This window comes from Gallus gallus, chromosome 12, assembly GCF_016699485.2.
Source record: "Gallus gallus isolate bGalGal1 chromosome 12, bGalGal1.mat.broiler.GRCg7b, whole genome shotgun sequence".
Classification (NCBI taxonomy): domain Eukaryota; kingdom Metazoa; phylum Chordata; class Aves; order Galliformes; family Phasianidae; genus Gallus; species Gallus gallus.
Window position 1 is genome coordinate 19,155,681 of NC_052543.1, and position 24,154 is coordinate 19,179,834.

The 24,154-nt window shown below is 43.4% G+C and overlaps 1 protein-coding gene across 6 annotated transcripts in view; it reads left to right on the top strand.

The window, feature by feature from the left end:
- GRM7 (glutamate metabotropic receptor 7) overlaps positions 1 to 24,154 on the top strand; it is a 224,070-nt gene that overhangs the window by 111,047 nt on the left and 88,869 nt on the right. For all 6 annotated transcript variants that reach the window (XR_005839434.2, XR_005839435.2, XM_004944718.5 and 3 more), the window contains exons 3-4: positions 1,659 to 1,800; positions 2,736 to 2,890. Coding sequence is in view for 4 of the 6 variants with exons in the window: in XM_004944718.5 (XP_004944775.1) it covers positions 1,659 to 1,800; positions 2,736 to 2,890 (297 nt within the window). In the remaining 2 variants the exon portion in view is untranslated. The remainder of the gene's footprint in view (positions 1 to 1,658; positions 1,801 to 2,735; positions 2,891 to 24,154) is intronic.

Consider the following 24,154-nt stretch of genomic DNA (forward strand, 5'->3'; position numbering starts at 1 on the left):
CCCTCAAATGCAAAGATTCTATAACAAAGGTACAGAACACTGCTCCTCCCTGTTGCAGTTCTGCTGTGGTTTCAGCTCTCTGCCCCATTGCTGCTGCTCCTGTATCGCTGCTCACTGCTGCCTCATGTTTGCAGTACTATACATGGGCAAAAGCAACTGCAGGCATTCTTCCATCCTGGCTTTAGAAGTTCCATTTGGTACAATATTTGAAATCAGCAGGTGAGGGGAACCTTGTTCAGCATCTCTCTGCAAGTGCCTCTTGTTGGGAGCTGTGTCTGATCCTGCTGAGAGCTTGCTTTCTCTGAATTAAAGTAATGGAGAGCTGTGAGGGATCGCCAGGGATCTGCACAGCACCTTCAGAAGTGTCCGAGTAGCAGACCCACCCAGCATGCCAAACCCACGGGTCTCAGTGCTGCCAAAGAGATCCTCTCCTGCTCTGCAGTGTCAAAGTGGGAGCCCCTGGGAGGGGCGTCATAGTGGGAGTGCAGTCATTTTCATGTGATAAATCTTGGTCCTCTGTAGCAGCTTATGATTTTGTGCTTGTTTTCCTATGTGGGCACTCCTCCTCTTGCATCCTGTCCTCTAGAACACCCTCTCTATTTCTTCATTTGAATGTTCTTTCAAATCTGCAATTTAAAGCATACCAGTAAGTAGCTCCTTTATCCTGCTGGCTTTTAATTAATTCATCCCTACTTCAGATTCTTACTGTGCACCTCTAAAACTATTAATTAACACACTGTGCAGTATACTGAGAAAGTTGTTATCTAAGATGCCAGAAAAGATGAAAGAGTTTATTGCTGAGAAACAAAATAATAAAGGCAAAAGTGTGACTTCATCTGCCTCGATCGACAAGCACAATGTCAGGGGAGATGTGATTTTTATTTTTTAATTGTTTTTTTTTTTTTTTTCCAACCGCGCATAATAACTGTAATGTGTGAAATGTGTTAAAACTGAGCGTTCCTTTAGTATGGATGTATTTACTGCTGTTATTGATTGGTACTCATTTTTTCACTACTACCTGTGTGTTTATGAGATGTCCAGCTCACAGATGTGCTTTATCTCAAGGCAGCTCCATCCCGTTTGGTGATGGATGTTTCAATGAGTACAGATTTTCATGACCAATCTTCCCTTGCCAACACTTCGACTCCTTTGTTGTTCCTGTTTCAAATCAGCTGCTTCAGTGGAAGCATTTTCTCTCAATATCTTTCAACTCACAAAATCAAAAAGGATCCCTGCTCTTCACTAAGATGAAGTCTAATGCCTTGTCAACATCATTTGCATTTCAGCCTGTTGTGTCTTTTTTTTTTCTTAATCAGTCTAAGCTTTTCCATGGTTTGTGCTGGTTTTTGTTGCTTACACACCCAATAGTCTAGTTTTATTTGTTACTCCATGATGGTATTTGCACCCACCTGTTCAATGCACGGCCCTGCTCTGGCATGCATTCTGTGTGTATGGGTCTATGAATGAAGCTGTGTGCCACCTCAACAACAACAAACTGTAGTTACATCTCAGGATGCCTGGAGGGAGAGCTAAGTGTTCTGCAAGGACAGTCTGATCAGGGTGTTTTCCACCCAGGCTGCCCCTCCAGTCTACATGCATCTCCCACTCCCTTTCCTATGCTCCCTGCTGACTGAAGCTGTCTCTTCTTTCTTCCGCAGGTGGGCTCTGCATCGCTCAGTCCCTGAAAATCCCACAGGATCGCAAGGACAAGACCATTGACTTCGATAAAATCATCAAGCAGCTCTTAGAAACTCCCAATGCCAGAGCCATCGTTATTTTTGCCAACGATGAGGACATAAAGTAAGGATGGCTGAGGGGACTAATTCATTTGTACTTGGTAGCCATGCAGAAAGGAGAAAGCGAGTAAAAATACAGATAACAAAGAGGGAATGCCTGTTGGTAGGAGCTGTGTGGGGTTGTGGGGTTTACCATTTGCAGGGTCACGCTGGGCTCCTGCTGCTGCCTGGCTCTTATGGCACCTTGGACTGTGGATCATCCTGTGGGGAGAAGGGAGCGATGGGCTGCAAGGGGTGAATCACAGAATAGCTTAGATTGGAAGGGACCTCAAGGGTCATGAAGCTCCAACCTGCCTGCCACAGGCTGGGCTGCCAACATCCACATTTAATACTAGACCAGGCTGCCCAGGGCCCCATCCAGCCTGGCCTGGATGAAGGTCTGAAGGCTTTTCCTGTCTTAGAATTACTCATGCATTTGATGGCAGACCTGACCTTACCTCCCAGAGACATTAAGAAAATGCTCCTCTCTCCAAGCTCATACTACAGCATGTAATTCCTTAATTCAGAGTGTATTTTATGACAGATGATGGTTACCGGTGATAAAATGGCCTGGATGCTCATATCATTCAGATACCACTTGCCGTTAAAATTAAGTGCAGAATATTTTAAAAGCATGACTTATTTCTAACTTAAGAGTTTTAATTAACCTGACATTTTGATGGCACTGGAAGGTGCTGAGAGACTCAGTTCTGCTAAGTGAGATGCAAGAAGTTGGGTAAAGTTTCAGTGAAGTCAGTGGGATTTCATTCTTAGGATATAGAGTGAATTAAAAAGAAGGTTCAATCTTTGCTGCTCAGATCATGGCACGATGTGTTGTGAAATTTCTGGGTTGCTGGTTACAGAAAGAAGTTCATTCTGCAATTGCCACACACCGTTTTTTACCAAGCAATCATATGTTGAAATGAAACTAACTCGTGAACAAACTGTCCTCTTCCACAGGCAAATCCTGGCAGCTGCCAAGAGGGCCGACCAAGTGGGGCACTTCCTATGGGTGGGCTCAGACACGTGGGGCTCCAAGGTGAGCCCTCTGCTGCAGCAGGAGGATGTGGCCGAGGGGGCCATCACCATCCTACCCAAGCGAGCGACCATCGAGGGTAAGAGCTCTCTGTCCACCTTCTCTCACAGCTTCTCGCCTTGTTTCTTGTTTCCTGAAAATGGGTGGCACAAAATGGATTGCCAGTATTTGTTTCTTGTGTGTGTTTTTTTGGATGGCTGGGTCTGGATGTGGTCGTATTGGAAGGGTATAAAATACACTGAGCTGGTCTTTATCCCCTGGAATTTTCCTGAATGTCTGTGTTCCTCATCTGAAAACTATATGCTATATCTGCAGCTGAAAAGCTACCAGCAGTTATCTATGTCACCTTAAAGGAAGTAAACCAAAATGATCTTAATGTGTCATGTATGTATGTAGGAAGGGAAAACGCACTGAAATTACATACCCCTCTGAAACAGCGGGTAAACTCCATACTGAGGAAGTAAAAATTTGTGCTCAAGTCAGCAGTTTCCCTTTAGTTAGCTTAACTTGTATTTTATTCAGATCAAGTGTTATATGTATTTATTTATATTTCTTGTGCACTTCACAAATGCATGTATTTGTACATGTGCATGCATCTATATAAAGATTATGAGGCACTTCTGTTACAGATTTCCTCCTTTCTCAGCGTTTCTCTTCTCTCTGAAGTCTATGTCTGATCCATCCTTAATTTGCTGTCCTCTCTGTAGAGATGCTTAACTACCCAAACAGCTTCCTCTGGGCAAACCAAGCATGCTGGTTAGAGTCCATGTTCTCCTTGACATGAAAAGGAAAATTCTTCATAGACACAGAGTAAAGAGAACAAACTCGTCTGTTGTGCATGGCACAAGAGTCCCAGCATGCGTTACATGAAAATGGGCTTTGGTGTCTTCACTCACACGGAAAGCAAACATTTGCATTCGTTTTTACTGTGTATACACTGCCACCTCATTAGTTATTCTTCTCAGGTCTCTAATATTAAATATTGGAACCTTAGGGGCATTTTTACATGTTATTTCTCCATAAATACGTAAAGTTGGAGGAGAATGAAGTGGTTTGTTTCTGAAAAACACGGCATTTTAATAATCTTTCCCTTCTGTTTGTATTCATCCCTGAGGGTTTCTGACAGAAAATCTCCAAGTCTGCCAACAGCGCACAGAAAGAAAAACTTTCCAAATGCGTTTGTTTTAAAATATTTTCCTTCTGCGTTACACATTGAACACTTTGGACATAATGGAGTTTTCTTTAGGAAATAATGAGTTACAATGACAGACCGAAGGGATGCAGGTGCAGAAAGTCGGCTAAGTAGCAGTTACAAATATCAGCACATGTAGTGCCTTGCAGGATATATGAGCGTTGAGCCCACACGTAGCTTATTCCCTGACTATACTGGGCTTTTGCCTAAAAGCTGGCTCATTGCATTCTGCACTTGTACTCACACAGACTGCACGATTACTGTTTGTGAGGTTTGTGAGGCTTGAATTATATTTTGCCGATATATATAATTGCATTCATTCTTCCACAGTTTCTGCCATGCAGGCAGGTACATATTTTGAGTGGTGTTTTCCAGAAAGGGGAAAGCCATCAGCCAAAGTTTGGTGCCGTGCTGGGTGTGGAGGGAGAGGCAGAGCACAATGTCCTAGAGCTGCAGTTCCAATGTCAATAGCAAATGCTTCCTGCACGCTCTGTGACCACTAGAAAGGTTCAGGCTGGTTCTTACCTTTTTCAGTTTCGTTCATCCATCCCTAATTACCATCTGTATTTGCCATCTGCTTGGCCCTGTTAGGGGGGGGAGTAAAGGGATGGTTATGAGCACAGAACGCATTCCCCTTCTCCTGTGCAATCATTCTCATACTGTCCTTCTCCAACACAACCCTCACGCCTGCCCTGCTGAGTGCTCCTGTTGGTGTGTGAAGCAGTTTTCCAGAACTCAAAACTTCTCCTTTCAAACCAATTCCATTTCTGTTTCAATCCCCATGAGAAGCATCCACTGAAATCAGTTACTTACAGGAAGCAAGGATTCCTCAGGTGTGAGCATTTCTTTGCTTAGTGAGGCTGTTACTCTTATGGATTATCTTCCTTTCTTGCATTCAGACTGCTGTAAGTTGTTTTGTTTTTCTTTCTGTTGTGGTAATTTTGTTTGGCATTGAATCCAAGAGAACTGGAAACAGACATTTTAACGTTGTTCTTTTATCATCCAACAATGAACGTCTGCTACTAAAATTTAGTCATGTATTTCTGTGGGAGAATACATAAAATAAATGAAATAAGAAGCCCTGACTTTCCCTATAAATTGATGGAAACAAACTAAATTAGCAGAACGGAACTCAATTTGCCCTAAAGGAGAATATCTTGAGCAGGGCCCAGCCTGGCAGGCTCCTTTCCCTGCAGTGCTGCTGCCAATGGCGCTGTTTGTGGGCTGCAGGCACCATGAATGAGGCACCAGCTGCCTTCTGCTGGGCTCTGTGAGTGCTTCTCTGGTAGGGATGAGTAAGGGGGCTGCCCTGGTTTTACTTAGAGCATTTGCCTTCTGTTTCTTGTGATTGACCATTGTTTTAGAGGTGATTGGTTGTATGTTAGAAAAAGATTCCCAGCCAACTTCATTGGAAGCAAACACAGTGCAGCCTCCCCTTCTAGAAAATGTCATATTGATATTAAATAAGTGATGCTGCTGACCTCTTCTCACACTTCAGGAAAGCGTGTAAGTCTAATAGGCCAGGAAAAGTTAAATTGCATTGAAAACTAATGTGCCATCGTGTTAAAGCATACATGGGAGCTTCGGATTATCAGATTTCTGACACTTCAAGAGCTGTTGATCACAAAAGTCATAAGCTGAAATGGTCAGTTTACAGAAAAGGACATTTTTTACCACCACCCCTCCAGCCGTGGTTCTTGTATGCAGAGCACAGATGTGAAGCACGTAGTGTCAGGCCCCAGACGTGTGGTTATTTGTCTAGATGCTTGATGTCACCCTTGGGACAGCATTTTCTTTGCCACTGCCCCATGGGGTGATTTAGGAAATCATTACATGAACTGAATTTGTTCCTCTTAAGTCAGTCTTAATATAGCCCGATTGTGTTTGATGTAATTATGCTGAAGGGATAAAGTTGCATCTTATTTGCATAATTGCAGTAGACAGTGAGCCAGAGGAAGTACAAACTTAAATAGTAATCACTGCACAGAAACCTGTGTGTTTGAAACAAGCTCCACAGCCAACTTCAACGGAACATCAACTTCAGGGAAACAAGCAGGGCGGGCGTGCTTTTGGAACAGCCACTGCAACAGAACAGAGTAGTCTGGTTATTGGTACTTCAAACTGCTCCCAAGAAAAAGGTTTTAATGGTATGTCCTTCTGCCCATGAGCTGTTAAAACATCAGCCCAGTCCAGGAGCTGTGAGCACACTGCAGCACTGCATATAGCAGGGCTTGTGTTGGTGAGTTCCAGTTGTGTCTTGCTCTGAGTGCAGCCCTGTGCCGTCGCTGTGGGAAGGCATAACATAACCACAGAGCAAATAGCAGTATTGGGATGTGAGGAAAAAAAACAGTTTAAGTGAAAGACAAAGGATGGCTTTTTTATAATTAAATTTGAACGGGATGTGTTCTTATAATCATTATTATTATGTTCATCTTACAATAATATAGAAATGATGAACATCTGTGGCTCTGCATGCATGTGATGTTCATAAAAACAAAAGCATGACAGAAAATAATCTGCAGAGCATCTTTCTACTCCAAAATGCATTTGATGCGGTGCTGCCTTCTGCTGCTGTGCTCCCCAGAAAGCCTTTTCTTCATCCTTCCACTCAGCAGAAGTGTGAGCTGTACACATGGGGAGGTCCCCATGTCAGCCCAGCGCTGCCCAAAGGACGGGTTGCTGCTGGTCCCGGGGAGGTGCAGTGCTGTGAGGAGGAGCAGCTGAGGGCTGCAGGAAGAGTTTGGGCCGTTCTGAAGCAATGATGCCATCAGGATGGCGGTTAAATGGGAGACATTGAGGCGAGTATAACAAGCTCCTGAAAGTTCAATCGCTACAGGGAAAATGGAAACACAGCGGAAAATGAGAAGAAAGGCTGAGATTTCATAACACAAGTGTTTTGTGCTTGCAGTTCCACTGAGCTACTTGCCTTCAGACCAGCAAATTGCTGTGTTGGTTTTCCTTTCTCTAGGCACTGATGGTCTAAGAGAGCGTTGTTCATTTGTCCTATTTTTCATTCCAAGCCCCAGAAGCATGGTAGGCTATTCAAAGCAGCCATAAACAAACAGTGCCAATGCTTCCTGCCCCCCCATGGCTCACCCCATTTCCAGCAATGGAGTTCCCGAAGTGATGAACCAGAATCCCACTTCTTTGTAGATTTAAATGAACTTCTTCCATACTAATCTTTGTTAATCACAAAGTGACCTTTCAGTATTCTGCTGCCACGTTGTTTCTTCATTTTTCAGTAGATTTAATAAATTTTAGAGCATTTCCTCCTCTCATTATCACTGCTATGCCTAAATCTAATTATCTTTGTGAACTGCCCAGTGTAGCTGTCTTCATTACACTATATGCATGTATATAAGAGATATCAGGATGGCCCTCTGATTAAAGATGATAAGACTTCCGGCCCAGACATCAATTAAAGTTCTCCCTAGCAGTCAGCTTCCAAGTCAGGAGTTCCTAAATTCTGTCCCCAGAGAAAAAGTACTTCTTTCTGCCAGTGATAAGAAAGTGTCTGTGCCATGGGGGAAGGAAAAGCCTCATCCTTCTGGACTAGATTTGTGCAGTATTTGCTGAATTAAATCAGGAAGGCTGTTAGATGCATCTGCAGGCAGATATTTAAGTCAGAGGACTGTGTGATACTGATGATCTTGGGATGCAGAATGATGATCTTCCTGCCCCTTTCCCCTCCTTTCTTCAAGTCTAAGCAATACCCACACTTCACATTTTAAATTTGCTGGTATCAGTCTTTAGTATCCATTAAGATTAAATCTGGCTCATTAGAGCCCTTGAGCAGTGTGACAGAGGAGCACAGAGCACAGAGAACAGGTAGAGCAGGAACATTCAGGATCTTGGTTTGGCATTTGGAACATATTTCTGTGGCTATTTATACGAGGGCTGCTCTGAAAGTAATGTCTCATGTTGTGATTTTGGCCCACAACATCAGAGGTGGATGTTGGTGGTACAGCAGTAGAGGTTGAACCTTCCCACACCACTATGCCGTTCCATTTTGTTGCCGTGTGACTGTTGGCAGCAGAGGGTTAGTCTGACAGAATGGTGTCTGATGTGGAAGTGTATACGAAGTGAAGGTGTGGAAATGAGGTCCTATATGTGGAAAAAATGGCCCCCACTGACATTCATCAACACTTGGTGAACATTTATGGAGACCAAACAGTGGATGTGAGCACAGTGAGCGGTGGCTGGTGCGTTTCAGCACTGGTGACAGTGGCAGTGGTCACCTCTGGTGGTGCACACTGTTACAAATGTAGTGTGCAGGCTCTTGGTTATGGCTGGCGAAAATACATGGCTAATGGTGGTGAGCATGTTGAAAAATATTGTTGCATAGCTGAGAATGTTCTCTGTCAGTGCTATTGTGCTCTTTGTAACCGCTGTATTTTCTGCGGAAATAAATAGGAGGCATTACTTCTGGAGCATTGTACATACAAAATGTTAATTGTTTTGAAAGTCTCCTGAAATGATTTGCCTGTAGTGAACAAAGTATTGCTTATGGTCTGAGGTCAGAATCTGGTGCAACGGAACAGTGACATTCCAGCAGATTTGAGATAAATGATTCCATTCCAGCGAGCGCTGCATGCGGCTCAGGTTTGCAGTCTTATGAAGCACTCAGCTCTGAGGTTAACGGATGGCTCAAATTCAGCCCAGAAAAGTGCCCAGCTATTTGGGGAAGAAAAAACAAAAACAAACAACAACAACAACAACAACCAGAAGTATTGCAAATGCTGTAAGCCAACATGAAACTGTCCTTGAATTGTTCAGTTGCTTGTCTTCCAAAAAGATGGTGAACTGTGCTTTCAGTGGTTTAGTTTTTATTTCCAACAAGAGCTGTTTTGCTTCTTTTTCTGTTTGAGCAGTATTATATGTAGAAAAAAAGCACTGAAAGAATAGTGATTCAAGAAACAAACCAGAATGAAGTCATCTCTCTCAGTTTAGTGGTTTCGAATATTTTATCTCCACATCGCCAGCCTACTGAGGTAAAGAGCTGCAGGTTCATTTTGCTCTGTGTTACAGAGAGTATTGAATTTTATCCATATTAATGAACCCGGTCCTGCTGTCCTGTGCGCAGCAACAGCCCCCTTTGCCCCAGGATGTCTTTCTGGGAGAGATGTGCTTGTTCTGTGCAGCGTTTACCCATCTCCTCCCTGAACAGAACAGAAAAGCATCATGCATCTCATATCAACATTTGTAAAGTGACCGTTTTGGGATCCTTCCCACTTACAGCCTGGCTTAGAGCATCTTACAGTGCTCTGTGCTTCTCGAGGTGCTGCCCCATACCCTGGGACTGAGCTTTCAGCAGAGTCCACCTCTGGCTCCCACAGCCCAGCACAGGTGGTAGCAATGGGAGTTGTGCTGCTTCGTGGCAGTCATTTGGGAGTAGCACTCTGTTTTGGATAAGTTTATCTGCATTCTTCCTGTGAGTAAATTGCATTTAGCAGCTTTGGAATTAAAATGCTGAGGGTACTCTGTTTAGATTTGTGAGGTGAGTAAATGCAGAGATGCGTCATCTGTTAAGGTGGGTTTCTTATTTCATCCAGTACAGTTGATCAAATGGATGCTTTCAGTGGCACTCCGGGTCCCTCCTGACAAACGCCTGGTCTGGCCAAGTGCAGCTGAAGGAAGAATTTACCTTTCTGTTCTTCTGTATCAATCACTCAGCGCTTAAAGTCATTTGGTCTGCAAACGTGTTGAGAATGCACCTTTCCTAGTGCTGATGAAGCCATTAATTGAATGTAAATTAGTTCTGTGGATACCTGGGAGCCCAGGACACACAGAGCTGTGAAAAGTTTATTGCGTATCGATCCGAGAGTGTTGGAAAGTTGCTTTGGGAGGGAGGATCAGCTGTGGTTCCTCTGGCTGAGTGCTGGCTGTCACTACCTCCGCCCCTGTGCTGACTTACAGAGTGGGGCACAGGGTGCCAGGATGGCTGGCATTGCCCGCCCTGGCTGGGGGCAGGAACCATCCTCATGGTGGTGCAGGAGCACTGCAGTGCTTGGCTTTAAAGGGCTGAGATGAAGGCCCCATGGAGAAGTTAGTAGGTTCAAAGAGACATTGCCTTAAGGGCAGCATTTTGTTTAATATGCAGATATAGGAAAGTTAAGAAACACGGTTTCTATAAGGTTCCAAATTAACATTATGTTTGTAGTTTGAAGCACTACTCTTCCTAAGGGTGTAGCTACTTCATGGAAAAGGAAGGTCTTTGACCGCAAGGGAGTGCCTTACAGCACAGATTTAGGGACCTCCTCTATGGCCCATTGAAAGAAACAGAAGAGCTCACTCAGCTCTGCCAGACGTGGGCTGTGAGATGGGCGTCTCCTGACCTGGGTCAGCTGTGGCTCACTCCGCAGGTGCACGTGCTGCTCCCTTGGTGCACTCCTCCCTGGGCTCACACTGGCATTTTCCCTTCGATGTTCATGTTCAGCTGTTATTTCAGGATGCTGGAGGTTGTGTGGGTGGCTGTGCTGAGATGCACACGTGTACACACCAGAGTGGCTGACACTGTAAGAAGAGATAATTCATGGGACAAAACTTGAGCTGTTGATCACTGGGTCTGTTGTGAGTGGTCTTTACTTTGAATCAGTCTGAACTGCACCTCCTAAGACCAGTGTTCCCCTCCACGATCCAGCAATGAAGCTGCATATTGGGCACATCCAGACAGGTATTTCCATCTAGAAGGAAAGCATTTTGTTTTCAGAAGCCTGCTGTTACCACATGCCAGCTCCTGATCAGCCCGCTCCCTCGTAGGGATGTCTGGGCACTAATGGGGACGTGCCATTACACAGGGCACGCAGGACATGCTTTGTGCTCCACAGCTGACAGCCCCACGCTGCCTCCAGCACTTCTGTGAGGACTCAGAGCGGAGGGCAGCTTAGGCTGGCACACAGCCACCCCCTCCCTGTGAGAACAGTGCACGGCCAGCACACAGGGCAAATGCCTGCTTCTTGTTCAACCCCCCCAAGTGGACCATTAGGAAATCCTGGTGTTTTCTAGTGCTGTTAGTCCCTGCTTCCATGCAGAGTTTCGGGACTCATTTATTTGAATTCGTTTTCCATCTGTTAGTAAAACTGGCAGGATTTCCAGGATCTGTAATGTATATAGAAAGACTTAGCAGCCAAAGTTCCTCTTTCTTTGTCCCCAGGGAGGACTGTTAAGTAATACCAAAAGGTAAAGAGCAATCCTGAAGGTGTGCAAAAGGCTTTTCCCATGATCTAAAAACAAATCTCATGATCTCAAAGCTAGGAAAGGATTCAGTAAGGCGTTGCTTCATGTCAGTCACTGCAAGAAGTGGTTTCCTTTTGTATGCAATGACATTCTCTGGGTCTGACAATGAGCAATGCTCAATTAGACCTTTTTTACTGATGCTTGATTTGCAGGGAGGAAGAGTCCCAGCATGGCTTGGCTGAGCCATTTCCAACCACTTCAGAAATACAGAAGAACCTCTGGCTGATCTGAATCTTTAAGTACCTCTCAGAGAGGCGTGCTGTGGGGGTGAAGCTCGGGGGATGTCATTGCACTGACACCGGGGAGCCCCTCCTGAGCTGCTGAGCAGAGCTGGCTCACGAGAAGTATAAAAAGTAATGTTTTAGTTTGTCATTCTCTTCAGGCATAGAAACGGGAGTCAAAAAAGATTTTGTCATCTTCTCCCACTCGCTCAGAGCAGTATGGCACTGGTACTGTGCCAGGCACAGCGCTCACATTGTGGTTGCCTCCACGACTCAGCACAGGCAGTGCAGGGAGGTGAGATGATGCACCAGTGCTGTGCGAGGAGCACGAGCAGCCTCACTGCAGAAACAAAGGAGCAGGAGAGATTAACACGTTTTTCTACCTCAAAGGAAAATAATATGACCAGAATATTCCTTTCACCATTCATATTTAATATATTTTTCTAGTAAAGAAGGAATTGCAAGAGCATCCCGAAATAAACTGTATCTGTTTCAGGTAAAAATAGCCATGCATCTAGTTTTGGAAGCACCACTCTGCAGGAGGGCTGGGAACTACAGACTGCTTGTAATGGCACAGGTCATTTGTCATGTCTGATGTTCGGCTTTGGCAAAGCAGAAAGGAGTTCAACACAGTGTGTAGCTTTTCCAGTCCAGTGCCTGGTGGACTACCCATAGCTGCTGCCAAACGGGCCATCAGGGATGCCACTTGTTTGATCAGAAGCACTGGCGGTTTCTCGTAGTGCTGATTCCCACATGTAATGAGTTTGGTCTCAAGAAAGAGCTCCAAAGGGGGAACTTTGGGATTAGGTCCACAGACCTGACTGTTTGTTTTCCTTCACAATTATCACACTTTTAATTTAGGAAGCTTCAGACACTGAAATTGTGGGCAGTGAAATGCAGAATACAAATACAATCTGCTGGTGCCATAAGATGATGGGAGAAATAAAAGGTTCCATCATCAGCCATTTCTACAAGGGTTATTTTTTGCAACAAGGAATTAAAATTACTTAGTATATTAGGAATTAAGATGAAAGAAACAAACCCCCTGCCATCTGCTAAGCAAATACCAATGCAGCCCATTGGAGGAGCATCTGTGCACAGAGAGGCAGCAGTGGAAGGCTCCCAGCCCTGCCATGGATCCTGTGCTGTGCAGGTATGAGGCAAGGCAGGTCCCTTGGGACAGCAGGGAGGAGCTGGGACACACTGTGCCAACACTGTTGGTGGCCCTCAGGCACCCATGGGGTTGCTCTGGTCTTTGCAGGGCTACATCTCCTTCCTCACCCCTGCCTGGCGAGCACACGTCTGCGGTGCTCCTAGCTTCTGCTCCTTTAGCAACCCACCTGTTTTACCGGAATGTCTAAAGATTTAGGTGTGATTCAGTCCTGTGTGGTGCATCTTGTCCCAGGATTACTGAGTCTGATATATTTACAGTAACACGTTATTTCATGCATTCATAAATTCATACATCTCAGCATTTCTTTATCTTTTGTTATCGCCCTTTACAAATGATAATGAGTATGAATTTCCTCTTTGGGTTCAGTTTTTGATAGTGAAAGTAGAAGTTTCTTAGCTCTCAAAACACGTTTTTTCCTTATTCCATTTCTGACCATAGCTATAACCCAATGGAATTGTCCCTCGAGGCCACTTAAAATTACTCTCTGACATGTCCTATGACTCATTTATTCATTCTCTTTATTAGCAAGCCTGAAAATAAATACCACCTCACAATAAATCAAGGAAAGCAAAAATAAAAATGTTAGAGCTTTTTATGAGAGTAAAATGCAAATATGGTATTTATGTTTGCAAGCGGCAAATGAATCTGCTTACATTATACACTACAAATATATTCACTGTAGGTATGACGTGTTTGTTAGCGGCTACACAACCATCTATCTTTTCCTGCGTGAGCATCTATGGATGATGTAGGGGTGTGGAGCACACAGGGAGGGCTCTGTGCTGTCTGCAGCTCCTCTGCTGTGTGGGGCTGTGCACACAGACACTGATGTGAGCGGTGCTGCTGAAGCAGGCTGAGCTCTGCTGGGCTGAGGAGGTCAGGCAGGAAAACACAAGCAGCAACGATAGGAAGTGCACAGTGATCTGAAAGGCACTCTGTTTTGTTTGGTTGGTTGTTCTTTTTTTTCCTTTTGGTTTGCGTTGCTAATGCCTGAAGGATGATAGACTTTTAGAAGTGGTGATAGTTTGGGAAATAATACACATAATTTCCCTAAAGATGATACAATGAACGCTGAAGTGCCCACTCCACTCACTCTGGGCTTGCAGATCTGCTTTGGGAATGTGTTTTCATTTTGGTGACTGTGATAACGCTCTGATGACAGAGAAACTGAAAATTATTTAGAAAAAAGCTCAGTGCGATCCCATGTTCCAGCTCTTAGGACAATGAAACCAGAGCCAGAAGATCACTGAATTCCTTCTCCTGGTAAGAACAGATAAACACAAACTTTCTGTCTCCTAAGTGAAATATAATTGCAGGATAGGTGCAGAACTATTTGTTGGCAAGAACAGACATCCCTCTGTGCCATTTAAGGTCACGCTGCCTTGAAAAAGTAGATTTGTCTTTGGTTGGTTATAGGAGCAGACCATGTAGAGAGTAACCCATCGTTGTGTTCACACTGCAGCCACACTCCTGCTGTTCCTAGTTTTTCTCTCCTAATATCTTCCCAATAACACTGATTCAGGAATACATGCAGTTTGATGTGCCAAGAGCCCCCAGGTACACCCAGAGTCAAGCTGCAGCCCAGCAAAGCTTTTAACACCTGTAGTTCTTCCTCCCTGTTAACAAAATGAGAACACAATTAATAATGAGATTAATCATGAAAGCTATTTAACAGAAAAAGGCCATGGAAACTAATTATTTCTTCTTCAACATACAAAAATGCAGATAGCCATAAGAAAAGTCAAACTCCTACAGCACTCTTAGTCTTGCAGTTCAGCAGTAACTCACTGGGCTTGGCCCTGATGCATCTCACCTTCCAAAAAGCAATTGAAATAGAATTTATAAAAATGAAGCAAGAGACAAGAGTGGTCTCAAATTGATTGTTATTACTGAAAAGAGAAAGGTGTTGCTTCAGTTGCTAATCAATTGCTTGTGAATAATGATTGAACCTAATCAGAGTCAGTGTTTTGCTATTACACTGATAGTATCCACCTGTAGTACCTACACTTCACTATATTCTCCTTGTGCTTCAGCACTGTGCTTTGCTTCTTTGTGCTGAGCAATGCAGTGAGATTCTCGCCTTCCTCAAGTGCCCCATGCACAAGTACCTACAAGATGGTAAGCTCTCACATAAGGTTCTGTGAACTACACTTGTATTTATCTTTCTTTTCATTCCTCTTAATTCTTTCTTGAAGTATTTGGAGTGGCTAGCTTACTGTGAGCAACCCTGGTAAGGAGGGAGTCCTTTCCCTCTTTGTTTTCAAGCATAGATTGTGATTATTACTTTAATTCCTATTTTGTGTGATCCAAACTTCCAAATAAAATTATTCTGGTATGTAATGCTGCGAATTGCTACTGACAGCTGACTAGCTACTGAGGTCCCTTCTGTTCTGCAGTGTTGGTGAGCCCAGACAGCCCTGCAGGCTTTGGTGCTAAATAAAGGCCTTTATGTAGAAGGAGCCCATTTGTCCTCTGGGCTGGTGTGTGGGCTTGTAATGTTCATGGCTCTGTGATGGTTTCAGCCTTCTGCTGAGAGCAAGAGGCAAGGACAGCAGCAAAGTGATTGGTGAGTCTTAGATAGAAAGATGGTGGGAATGTTTTTGCTGTGTTAAGTAGTAATGCATGATGGAGACATCAGCATTAAGGGAGTCAAGTTGTAGAGCTGGTTGTGGCTTTGCTCTTTGGAACAGAAGGTTTGGATGCTCCCTGGCTCCTGTGCAGAGTTGGCAGTGGGTGTTCATGGTGTTACGCTGGGGCTGGCGATGGCTTCTGTGGCCTTGCAGCTGCAGCGAGCAGTAACTTAAACTGAGCAGTGAAATGGCCTCTCCACAACAGTGCAGGGTTTGTTTGTTTGTTTTCTTTCCCTTGAAGGTTTTGTTACTGGATAAACTCCAGTCTGAATGAAGCTCCTTAACGCCAAGGTAGCACTAAGAAGCAGACATCCTTGGTCATGGTGCTGGATGCATGGGGAATTGCTCCATCTAATGTGCATAGCCAAGAGCTACAGCACAGATATATGCATTCAACATATGTGAATATTCATATGATTTCCACAAAGTGCCCACCTATATATGATAAAATCGATTACTACTCATATGCTGTGTAAATACAGGGTTCTTGCCTGGGGTCTTTGGTGGCCATGAGGTGCTATCCAGCCAAAAGATTGTTTGCTAAGTGGGTCAGGTCCCATATTTGGTCAAGAAATTTTTACAGAAAATCAGCCAGCAATCTGGCTAAACTACAGAGGCCAAACATTTCCCTTTTTTGTTTGTTTGAGTAAATGTTTAGGTTTAGTGGATTTACTCTGTTACAGATAGGAAGTAATGGGGCTGTGTTGGTTAGAAGTGCCCCTCTGCACCTGGCTGATGGGGCTGACGTGCTGCAGGATGGGATGACCTCAGCTAGGAGGGGCTCTGAGCTCTGTGTGCCCCCATGCTGAAGGTGACAGTATTTCAGGCACTTTTGTCTTGTACTCTGAGTGAGCCAGCTAATGCAGGCTTTCATACATGGGGCTAAGTACAAAGTCTAATACAATACTACTGCAGTTGAATTTGTGGAAGTAAATTGGTGTACTTGATTTAAAAAAATCTAAATCATACCTGAATTCATTCTTTAGTGCCTCCTGGGAATTTAGATGATGTTTTTAGCTTTGGCAGTGATTTAAAATGCTGATGTGTCAATCCCTAAGGAGAGAATACTTGTCTCAAGTATTGCCACTTGAAATTTTGGGAAGCCACACAGATGTTCATCTCCTCATTATGGAAATAATGTATTTGGTTAATGTGTTGGTATGAAGAGAGGGGAATACAAATTATCTTGCAACTTGAGAGCCATTTAAAAGTTCCCTTATGTTCAGATTGCTTTATTCAACTCTGCAAAGGCATTTCCGCTGGGAGATACCCTGCAGTCTCTCTGCTCTGCAGGGTTGCAGTCCTGCTGCCCCATGTCCCACAGCTCTGCTCTCACTGATGCTCACTGTTGGCTCGGTGAGGGCTGTTTGGTGGCCCTATATCTGCCAGAGGAGTTACTACTGTAGGATGTGGATCTTCTCAGGTCTGTGTGCGGTTCCTTAGCGACACGGCTGGGGTTTCTGAGTACAGCCTGCTGGCTTCTTACTGGAAAAGTGGAAAAATTAAAGCCATGACCTCAGTGTGCTATAGCCATTATTTCTATCAAAAATTGAAAACACAGAATTGTACAAATCTCTACAAAGTAAATTGACTATCGCAGCCGAAACCATGACAGGGCGGGATAGCCCTGAGACAGAATGAGGAGAAAAGAAAAAAGCCAGCAGAGGTGATCAAAGGATGAGGATTATGTGCCTAGAGGGTATTCTGCTCCTGGAATATTTAAATAGAGGTGGAAAGTTTTCTTCTTTTCCCTAAAATATTCTTGGTGTTTCAACCACAAGTGACTGGGGGCGATGTGAGGGATCCCATGGGGAACTGCATCCTCTGGCTGCGGAAATCTGAATTATTTTTTGTATTTACCTTTTCACATGTCAGTCTGAGCACTTGTTTTTGATAGCACCTTGCAGTTTGACATGACTAATATGCACAGCTGGAGTGAATGCTGCAACTGTGTTAGCAGCATCAGCTGAGGAGGCTGTAGAGAGGGAGGGAATAGCTGTTATTCTGTGCTGCTGCCATCCTTGCATGCTCTAGCTGGATGGAATTATTAAAACCTGATTACAACTAAGAAGTCAGTTGTCAAAATCAAGGAAGCAAATCTTTTTTTCTCCTCCTCCTCCCCCCCCCCCCAAAAAAGAGCGTGACTGCAATGGATCTCAAGTAATTCTTTCTCAGGGATATTCTCAGTGGAACTTGAAAGTAAGATTGCTAGCATATGTAGTAGTTTAAGAAGTGATCCAACCGCTGTGCACAACTACCTGGGCCAAACACTGGGTGAGTCCTGCTGACCACTCGCACTGGGATGTGCTGCCAATGTGTACTGTCACACGTGTTCTGTAAATTGCATTTCTGCAGGAGAAAAGTACCATGTTAAACAGCAGTCTGAAGGAATGTTGGTACTTTTATCCTGCTGGTGTTACCATGTCAACAGTTTAAAAAAAGAAAGAAAGAAAAAGCAGCATCTCTCCATGCCTGGTTTGTCTGCATGGGACTGTGCACACGTGTTTGAGGATGCACAAATATATTTACACGGGGTGATTATTCCTGTTGATATGGTAACCTCAGGTATGCACACACATACAGATGGGGCATGGACTCAGTGCTGAAGGAACTGGACACAGTACATGTGGATGGCGTGTGACAAGCAGTGAATGCATGGCCCTGCTGTGTGCTGGCCATGAGGGCTTTGGTCCCATCAGCATGGATGCTCTGTGAGGGGGAGGGTTGTGTTGCATGCCCCAGAGCACTGGGAAATGGTCTCTTTGTCCTGCTGCCACCTCAGCCCTCTGCATTGCTTGTCCTGCTGTCACTAATGCACCCATCGTGTTTGAGGCTTACTTTGGTTGTTGCATCAAAATGTAGACAGATGTCTGTACTTTTATCTGTATTTTAAATTATGCAGGCAGATGACTGGAGTATAAATGCTTTTAAGGATGTGCAATGTGCATTTTGTCTGCTGCTGCTATCAAAGGGAAGGAACCATTCCGGCATGTTCTGCATTTAGACTTTCTGTATCTCTCTGATTTCACTGCTTTACATTATTAAAATGAAACAGACCATCTGTGGAGCAGGGAGAAAGGGTGAGGAGGAGGAACGAACCCAGAGAAGTTCAGGGAGGAAGGCATTGATGCATACAAGGAGATTAGTTAGATACTTAATTGAAAATAAAATATTGAAATAATAGCTCATGCTTTAAGAGTAGCTACCAGTAATAGGAAAGAGCGATCTGCTTTCTGCACCTTGGCCTGACTTAGCTCTGCTCTGCTCCCTGCCCTGGCTGAGTCCCTGTTTCACTCCACTGCAGTTTTGCTGCTGCTGGAGGAGATCGATGCAAAAGCTGATGTAGCTTCCAGCAGCAGAAAGCAGCTGATAATTTCAAGGCTGGCTATGAAAGTGAGAGGGGAAGAAGGCTATTATCTTGTTGCCTTGCAATATAGCTAATAAAAAAAATGTGAAGCATTTTACCCTATCTTCAGGTGGGAGGAAAAGAGAATACTTCCAGGATAAGGCCCTTGCAACACAAATATCCCATTTCTAATAAGTGGGTAGCAGGATAAGGCGAATTACTGAGAAATATTCTACTTCTGGATACATTCTTAAAGCTATTAGGTTTTGCCTGAATCTGGCGATAGTCTTTACAGCAGTTATGGATCCTCACTGGCAAGAGTGGGCTTATGTGACTGAACGTTCCACTTCATAAAAGAATTATTCATCCCAGCAGCAGGAGTCGTTTGAATAAGAAGTAGAGTATTCAGCTGAAAGGAGAGCACAGTGTACATAAAGCAGCTCGGTGACTTACAGTGATGTCAACTTAGAAAGTCCCTCTGTGGCTTAAAATGCAAAAATCTCACTCATTATGAAGTCAGCAGTTGTTAGGGAGGAGAGACCACAAGTCATCCTCATCTTTCTGCCCTGTAACATCTCCCTTGCTGTCTGAGGCACGGATTTGATCTTTTCCTTTTGATAAAGAAAGCAATGGTTCCTTTTGGGTTAAAACACAATCTCCTGCTCCAGTAAGGGGATATATGTGATGCCATAGCAGAAGGGATAGGGATCAGCTCTTTATTGTATGTGTCTCCGGAGCCTACTGCAACAGGAAAAAACTCATTCTCAGCTGATACAGCAATAAAATCAACAATAGAATAAATAAATTTTGGATTTTTCTCTAACTCTTATATTGATATAAATGGGAGCTTTGTGACACTAAGAAGTGCCTGACAGCCATGAAGTGTAGAATAATGAATAATAATATACTTGTGTATTTAACCTTCCTTCTACAGTGCTGTATAGGCACCACCTGGGTCATGATCCCATTGTCATGGCAGCTGTATAATTTCATAAAAGTGATAACAATGATACTTAGCCAACATACATCTATTTCCATAATAGAAGCTTTACAGCTTAAGCTCTCAGATTTGCCGTAGGCACTGTAAGCTGAATTTCCTTTGTCCATGATGTATGTAGTGTATAACAAAAACATTTCAGATGTGGCATCAGCCAATGTATCCTTTGTCAGTGTTTCAATCTGCAACTGTTATAAAAACGCTTTGCTTTTTTTCTTGTCATGAAGGAAGTTAACAAAATCATGCCATGTTGCAGTCTTACTGAGGAGGTCAAGAAAATCTGTAAACTATCTGAACAGTTCTACAGTACTACATAGTAGACGGATTGAGCAATATAATAAAATCTGAAAAAAGACTGGCTGCCTTAAAAATCGATCTTATCATTCCATGTTCAATGCTTTTATCCCAGATTTAATGTTAGTGAGTTAAACCATTTTGGCGTGAAGGCTAAGGAAATCAGAAAATTGAGTAGCTGCTCTCAATTCACGTGGCATCAGTAACCATAGTAAATGGTGACTTACTAGCTGGGTGAATGAAAGTTGTGTAGCTGGCCTTTATTAGTGTGGACATACTTTGGACGAAGTAGAGGAGAATAAAAATAATGTAACTAATAAAAACTGCTCATGAAATGAGGTCAATCTGTTTTTGCTCGCAGCCCACGTGGTCTGAGAATGAAAACACTTCAGGCACAAGAGAGATGTGTTAGGTCAAATGCTCTGGTTTTATTATTTTCCTTATTAAATAACAACCGCCAATGACCTGACTGCCCTCGAAATCATTACTGATGCATGACAGTAATGCTTCACAGCATGTAGCAATGATGTGGTAAACAAGAAGTGGCATAGAAGGCTTATTTAGGAATAGCTTCTTCATCCACACCGATTGTGCATTGCCAGTGTGGATATTCCCAGACCAGCCTGCCCAGAGTTCCTCTTCTGGGACACTGGAAACTTCATTTGGCTGCTGCTGGTTTCACTGGATCCAGTTCAGTGTTGGCTCCTGGGCACAATTGCTGTGGGAGCATCTCTCCCCACTGCCCACTCCTTCCCTATTGGTATTTGCCTGCTGTTTTCCCTGTGATAACCGCCTCTTCTGTCAACTTGTCTTCCCTTTTCCCCACTACTCCCCTCCCTGTTGTAATGCAGCTGACCATGGAAAACCACATTGTTAGTCCTGGAGCCTGGTTTAGCCTCCAAAGCACGTATAATTCCCTTGGCCACTACTGCCAGGGAAGCGAGCATTATGCTTCCAGGCAGAAAATGGGCAGCGTGTAACATCAGATGGAAGGAGAGATGTGAGATTAATGTTAGAAATAAACCATTGGAGGATTCTCTGTGTAAAAAGCAGCCACAAGTTAGCAAGCCTCATTTTCCGCTTGAGAATGAGCCACAGCTCTCGTCATTGCCAGCTCCTCGACGCGAGGGTATATTTCTTCCTTAGCAGTTCCTGGGCCTGAAGGACCTTTCTGAGAGTGATGAGGAGGTTGGATCACCGTGAGCATTTCCTCAGAAGGGCTGCATGCTGTGCTGATGTTTTCATTTTGGCTGACTGACCCTAAACTGCCCAGAATAAAGCGCTCAGATAAAACTTGATACGCGGAGTCTCTTACCATCCTCTGGTAAATTCTGAGTCTGTTGCAGTGCTGCTGACCATTTCTATCCCGACTGAGAATGCGTATGCAGTGGCCCTGCCAGTGTTCTGCACGATGTAGGGAATGTATGGATGTACTCGGGGCATGGTGTCATTGTAGCCTGGTGGGGACAACATCTCTGCCCTCACCTGGACATCCCTAGCAGAAGGCTGCCTATGGAGCTGGTCCCTTCCCCTGCACCCTCTTAAAAACTCTGCGTCTTCGCCATATGATTAATTTATATATTAATCTCCCAGGGTAGAAAATAAACCCATTAGGTAGTATCATCTTTCTCTGCGTAAGAATAACGATTTAATGAAATCACAGATTTAAAGTAATAAGACTTATTTTCCTTTGTAAAATCTCATAAAATAACTATCTATATCTTAGACGTATTTGCTGAAAAAGTAATTTTCTTAAGTATGATATATGGGCAACATTGGAAAATCGCTAAATCTTGCCACACTGGAGTAATACTTGGCCGTGTACAAAAGTAAGAAGTGATTATTCATACTTGAACATTTAAGCATCCAGCTTTTTTGGTTGGGTCATCCAATTCCCTGAGCCCCTGAATCCCAAACTCTTAGTCCTGTGCTCAGCGTTCTGCATTTAAGTTGTCTCATTGGCTTCAGTTCAAAAAGATTAAGCTTAAACACATGCTTAAAGTCTGTCGTTGTTATAGAGAACACGTTTGCATGCATTAAATTTTAATGGTTTCTGAATCAGAATAATTCAAATAAAGTGTGTAGAATTAGGTGTGTGTTTAAGTTGTCCTCTGATACCAAGCCACAGGCTCTGATGGAATTGTTTGTGTTAACAGGACAGCTGCTTGGTATGTGGGAGGTGTAGAAATAGTGCTGACTAAGGGACCTGAGACAATGTGTTTGTACATCTTTGAGGCAGATTCAAGTTTGGGCTTTTTCCAAGAATTAACAAATTACAGGTCAGGCTGAATATAGTGGAAAGTTACCTAATCCTCAGTGACTTGAGAAGCTGACTGTAGGGAACCTGCTGTAGTGTGGAGGGTGGATTGGATGATCTCCAGGCTCTGGACGGTGGGAGCAGGGGTAAGAGAGGAAATTAGCAGTATCTGCAGGGTTTCTAAGGCAGCTGTTGCAGCAGTTCTATTTTGTATATAATTGTATCACTTATAATTCCCATCTGAAGAAATTCAATCACTTTAATGTAATTAGACCGAGCAAATGTGCTGGTAATGTGATGTGCAAGATGTTGGAGTGCTAACAGGAGGAAAGCTGTCAGATGGACATCCAAATGTGTGGTTCTGTCAGGTGAGGCTGGGTACCACATTAGGGACCCATGGTGGGTGGGATCCTGGGCTTCGGGTGGTAAAACATTGCAGGAACTGCTCAGTGGTGATGTGTCACCTGAAATGGTTCACACCCAGCACACAGAAGAAAGTAAAACTGATGTTCTGTATTGACACAAAAATTGCCAGCCTACTGAACTGGAAAAAAGCTGTTGATTGTAATCGTGGGCAGGGATGAGCTGTTAGAGTCCGAGCTATTAAATAAACTCATAGTAACTAAATCTGTATGGGTTATCTTAAAATAATTACGTAGCACATATCTTTTCCCAGTCCCGCCATAGTCTTACAATTAGTGTTCAAAATATGATAATACTCAACACAGACTGTTCTTCAATAGAGAGCTGGGTCATGGAATTCATCATGGGATTTGCGATATGTAATTCTACTCCATGGCAAGGTTGGTTGCAAGGCAGCAATATTCCCACTCTGGCAAATGATTGACAAAGACCGAATAATAGAATATTTGGGTTTTGCTTACTTGTTAGTCATGCATCTAATTGGACATTTATAGATAGTAAGACTTTCAGATTGATCCTTTTTCCGCTTAATTGAAAAACTTATTTTTCTTCTGGGTTCCTTCTTAAAAAGTGCTTAAAATCACATTTCATACAATTACCTGTCCAAAAATAACAGTGGGGGGAAAAAAATGAAATGGTGATGATTGCTGTCTGAAGTCACAGAGCAATGAGTGTGGTGTGTGTTCAGTTCAGACAGTGTATTTCAGACAGTGGTAATAACTCCTTTTGTCTGTATTCTTGTGAAATGATATAGGGAGGAAAAAAAGCCAACACAGAGTAACCCACCCACATTCCAGGAGCAGTGGGATTTTACTGAGCATTCCAAACCAACCTGTAAATAAACTGGAGAAAATCTGACCTACTGTAAGCAGGCAGAGTTTGGCTATGATATTGCGTGATATTCAGTGTCAGAATCAAGTGGGGGCTGAGAGTTTCTACACAGTCAACACTTAATGGACATATGGCCTGCTGCTTACCTCTGACCCTCTGTCAGTCACTTGGCTGCTTGGCTTGGTCAATAGAAAACAATGATTAAAAATGTTTACTCTTTAATAGGGATCTGTCTTCCTTCTTGAGAGTGGGGAGGGATCATTAAAAAATCAATGAGAATGTTATTATTTGTTATTAAATCTGTGAAGGTTTAGAGTAATTCTTGTGGAATTCTATTACAGTTTTATCAAGACGTATTGATTTTATCTTATTAATCTGTAGAGCACTTTTCATAGAGGTCACTTACTTTGGAACGCTGGTCAAGTATATTGTTTCTGTTTCCAAGATCTATTCATTGCAGATTTTATGACCACAGATCCCCTTTGAAATGCTCGTTTAAGCAGTAATAAAATTAATACATGTAGGTTTACAAGAAAGCAGGTTTAGCTGATATGCAATAAGAAAACTTCAGAAATATTCTTAGATTTCAGCTTCTGTCAAACAAGTGTTTTCCATGGGATGCTTCAGCTCAGAAGAAAGGAAAGCACAATTTCTGCTCTAGACGCAGTGCATAGAAACAAAGCCCCAGAGCTGTCCTTAACTCAGCGGAACAGCTGTGACAGGAGGATTTTGCTACTTGGTT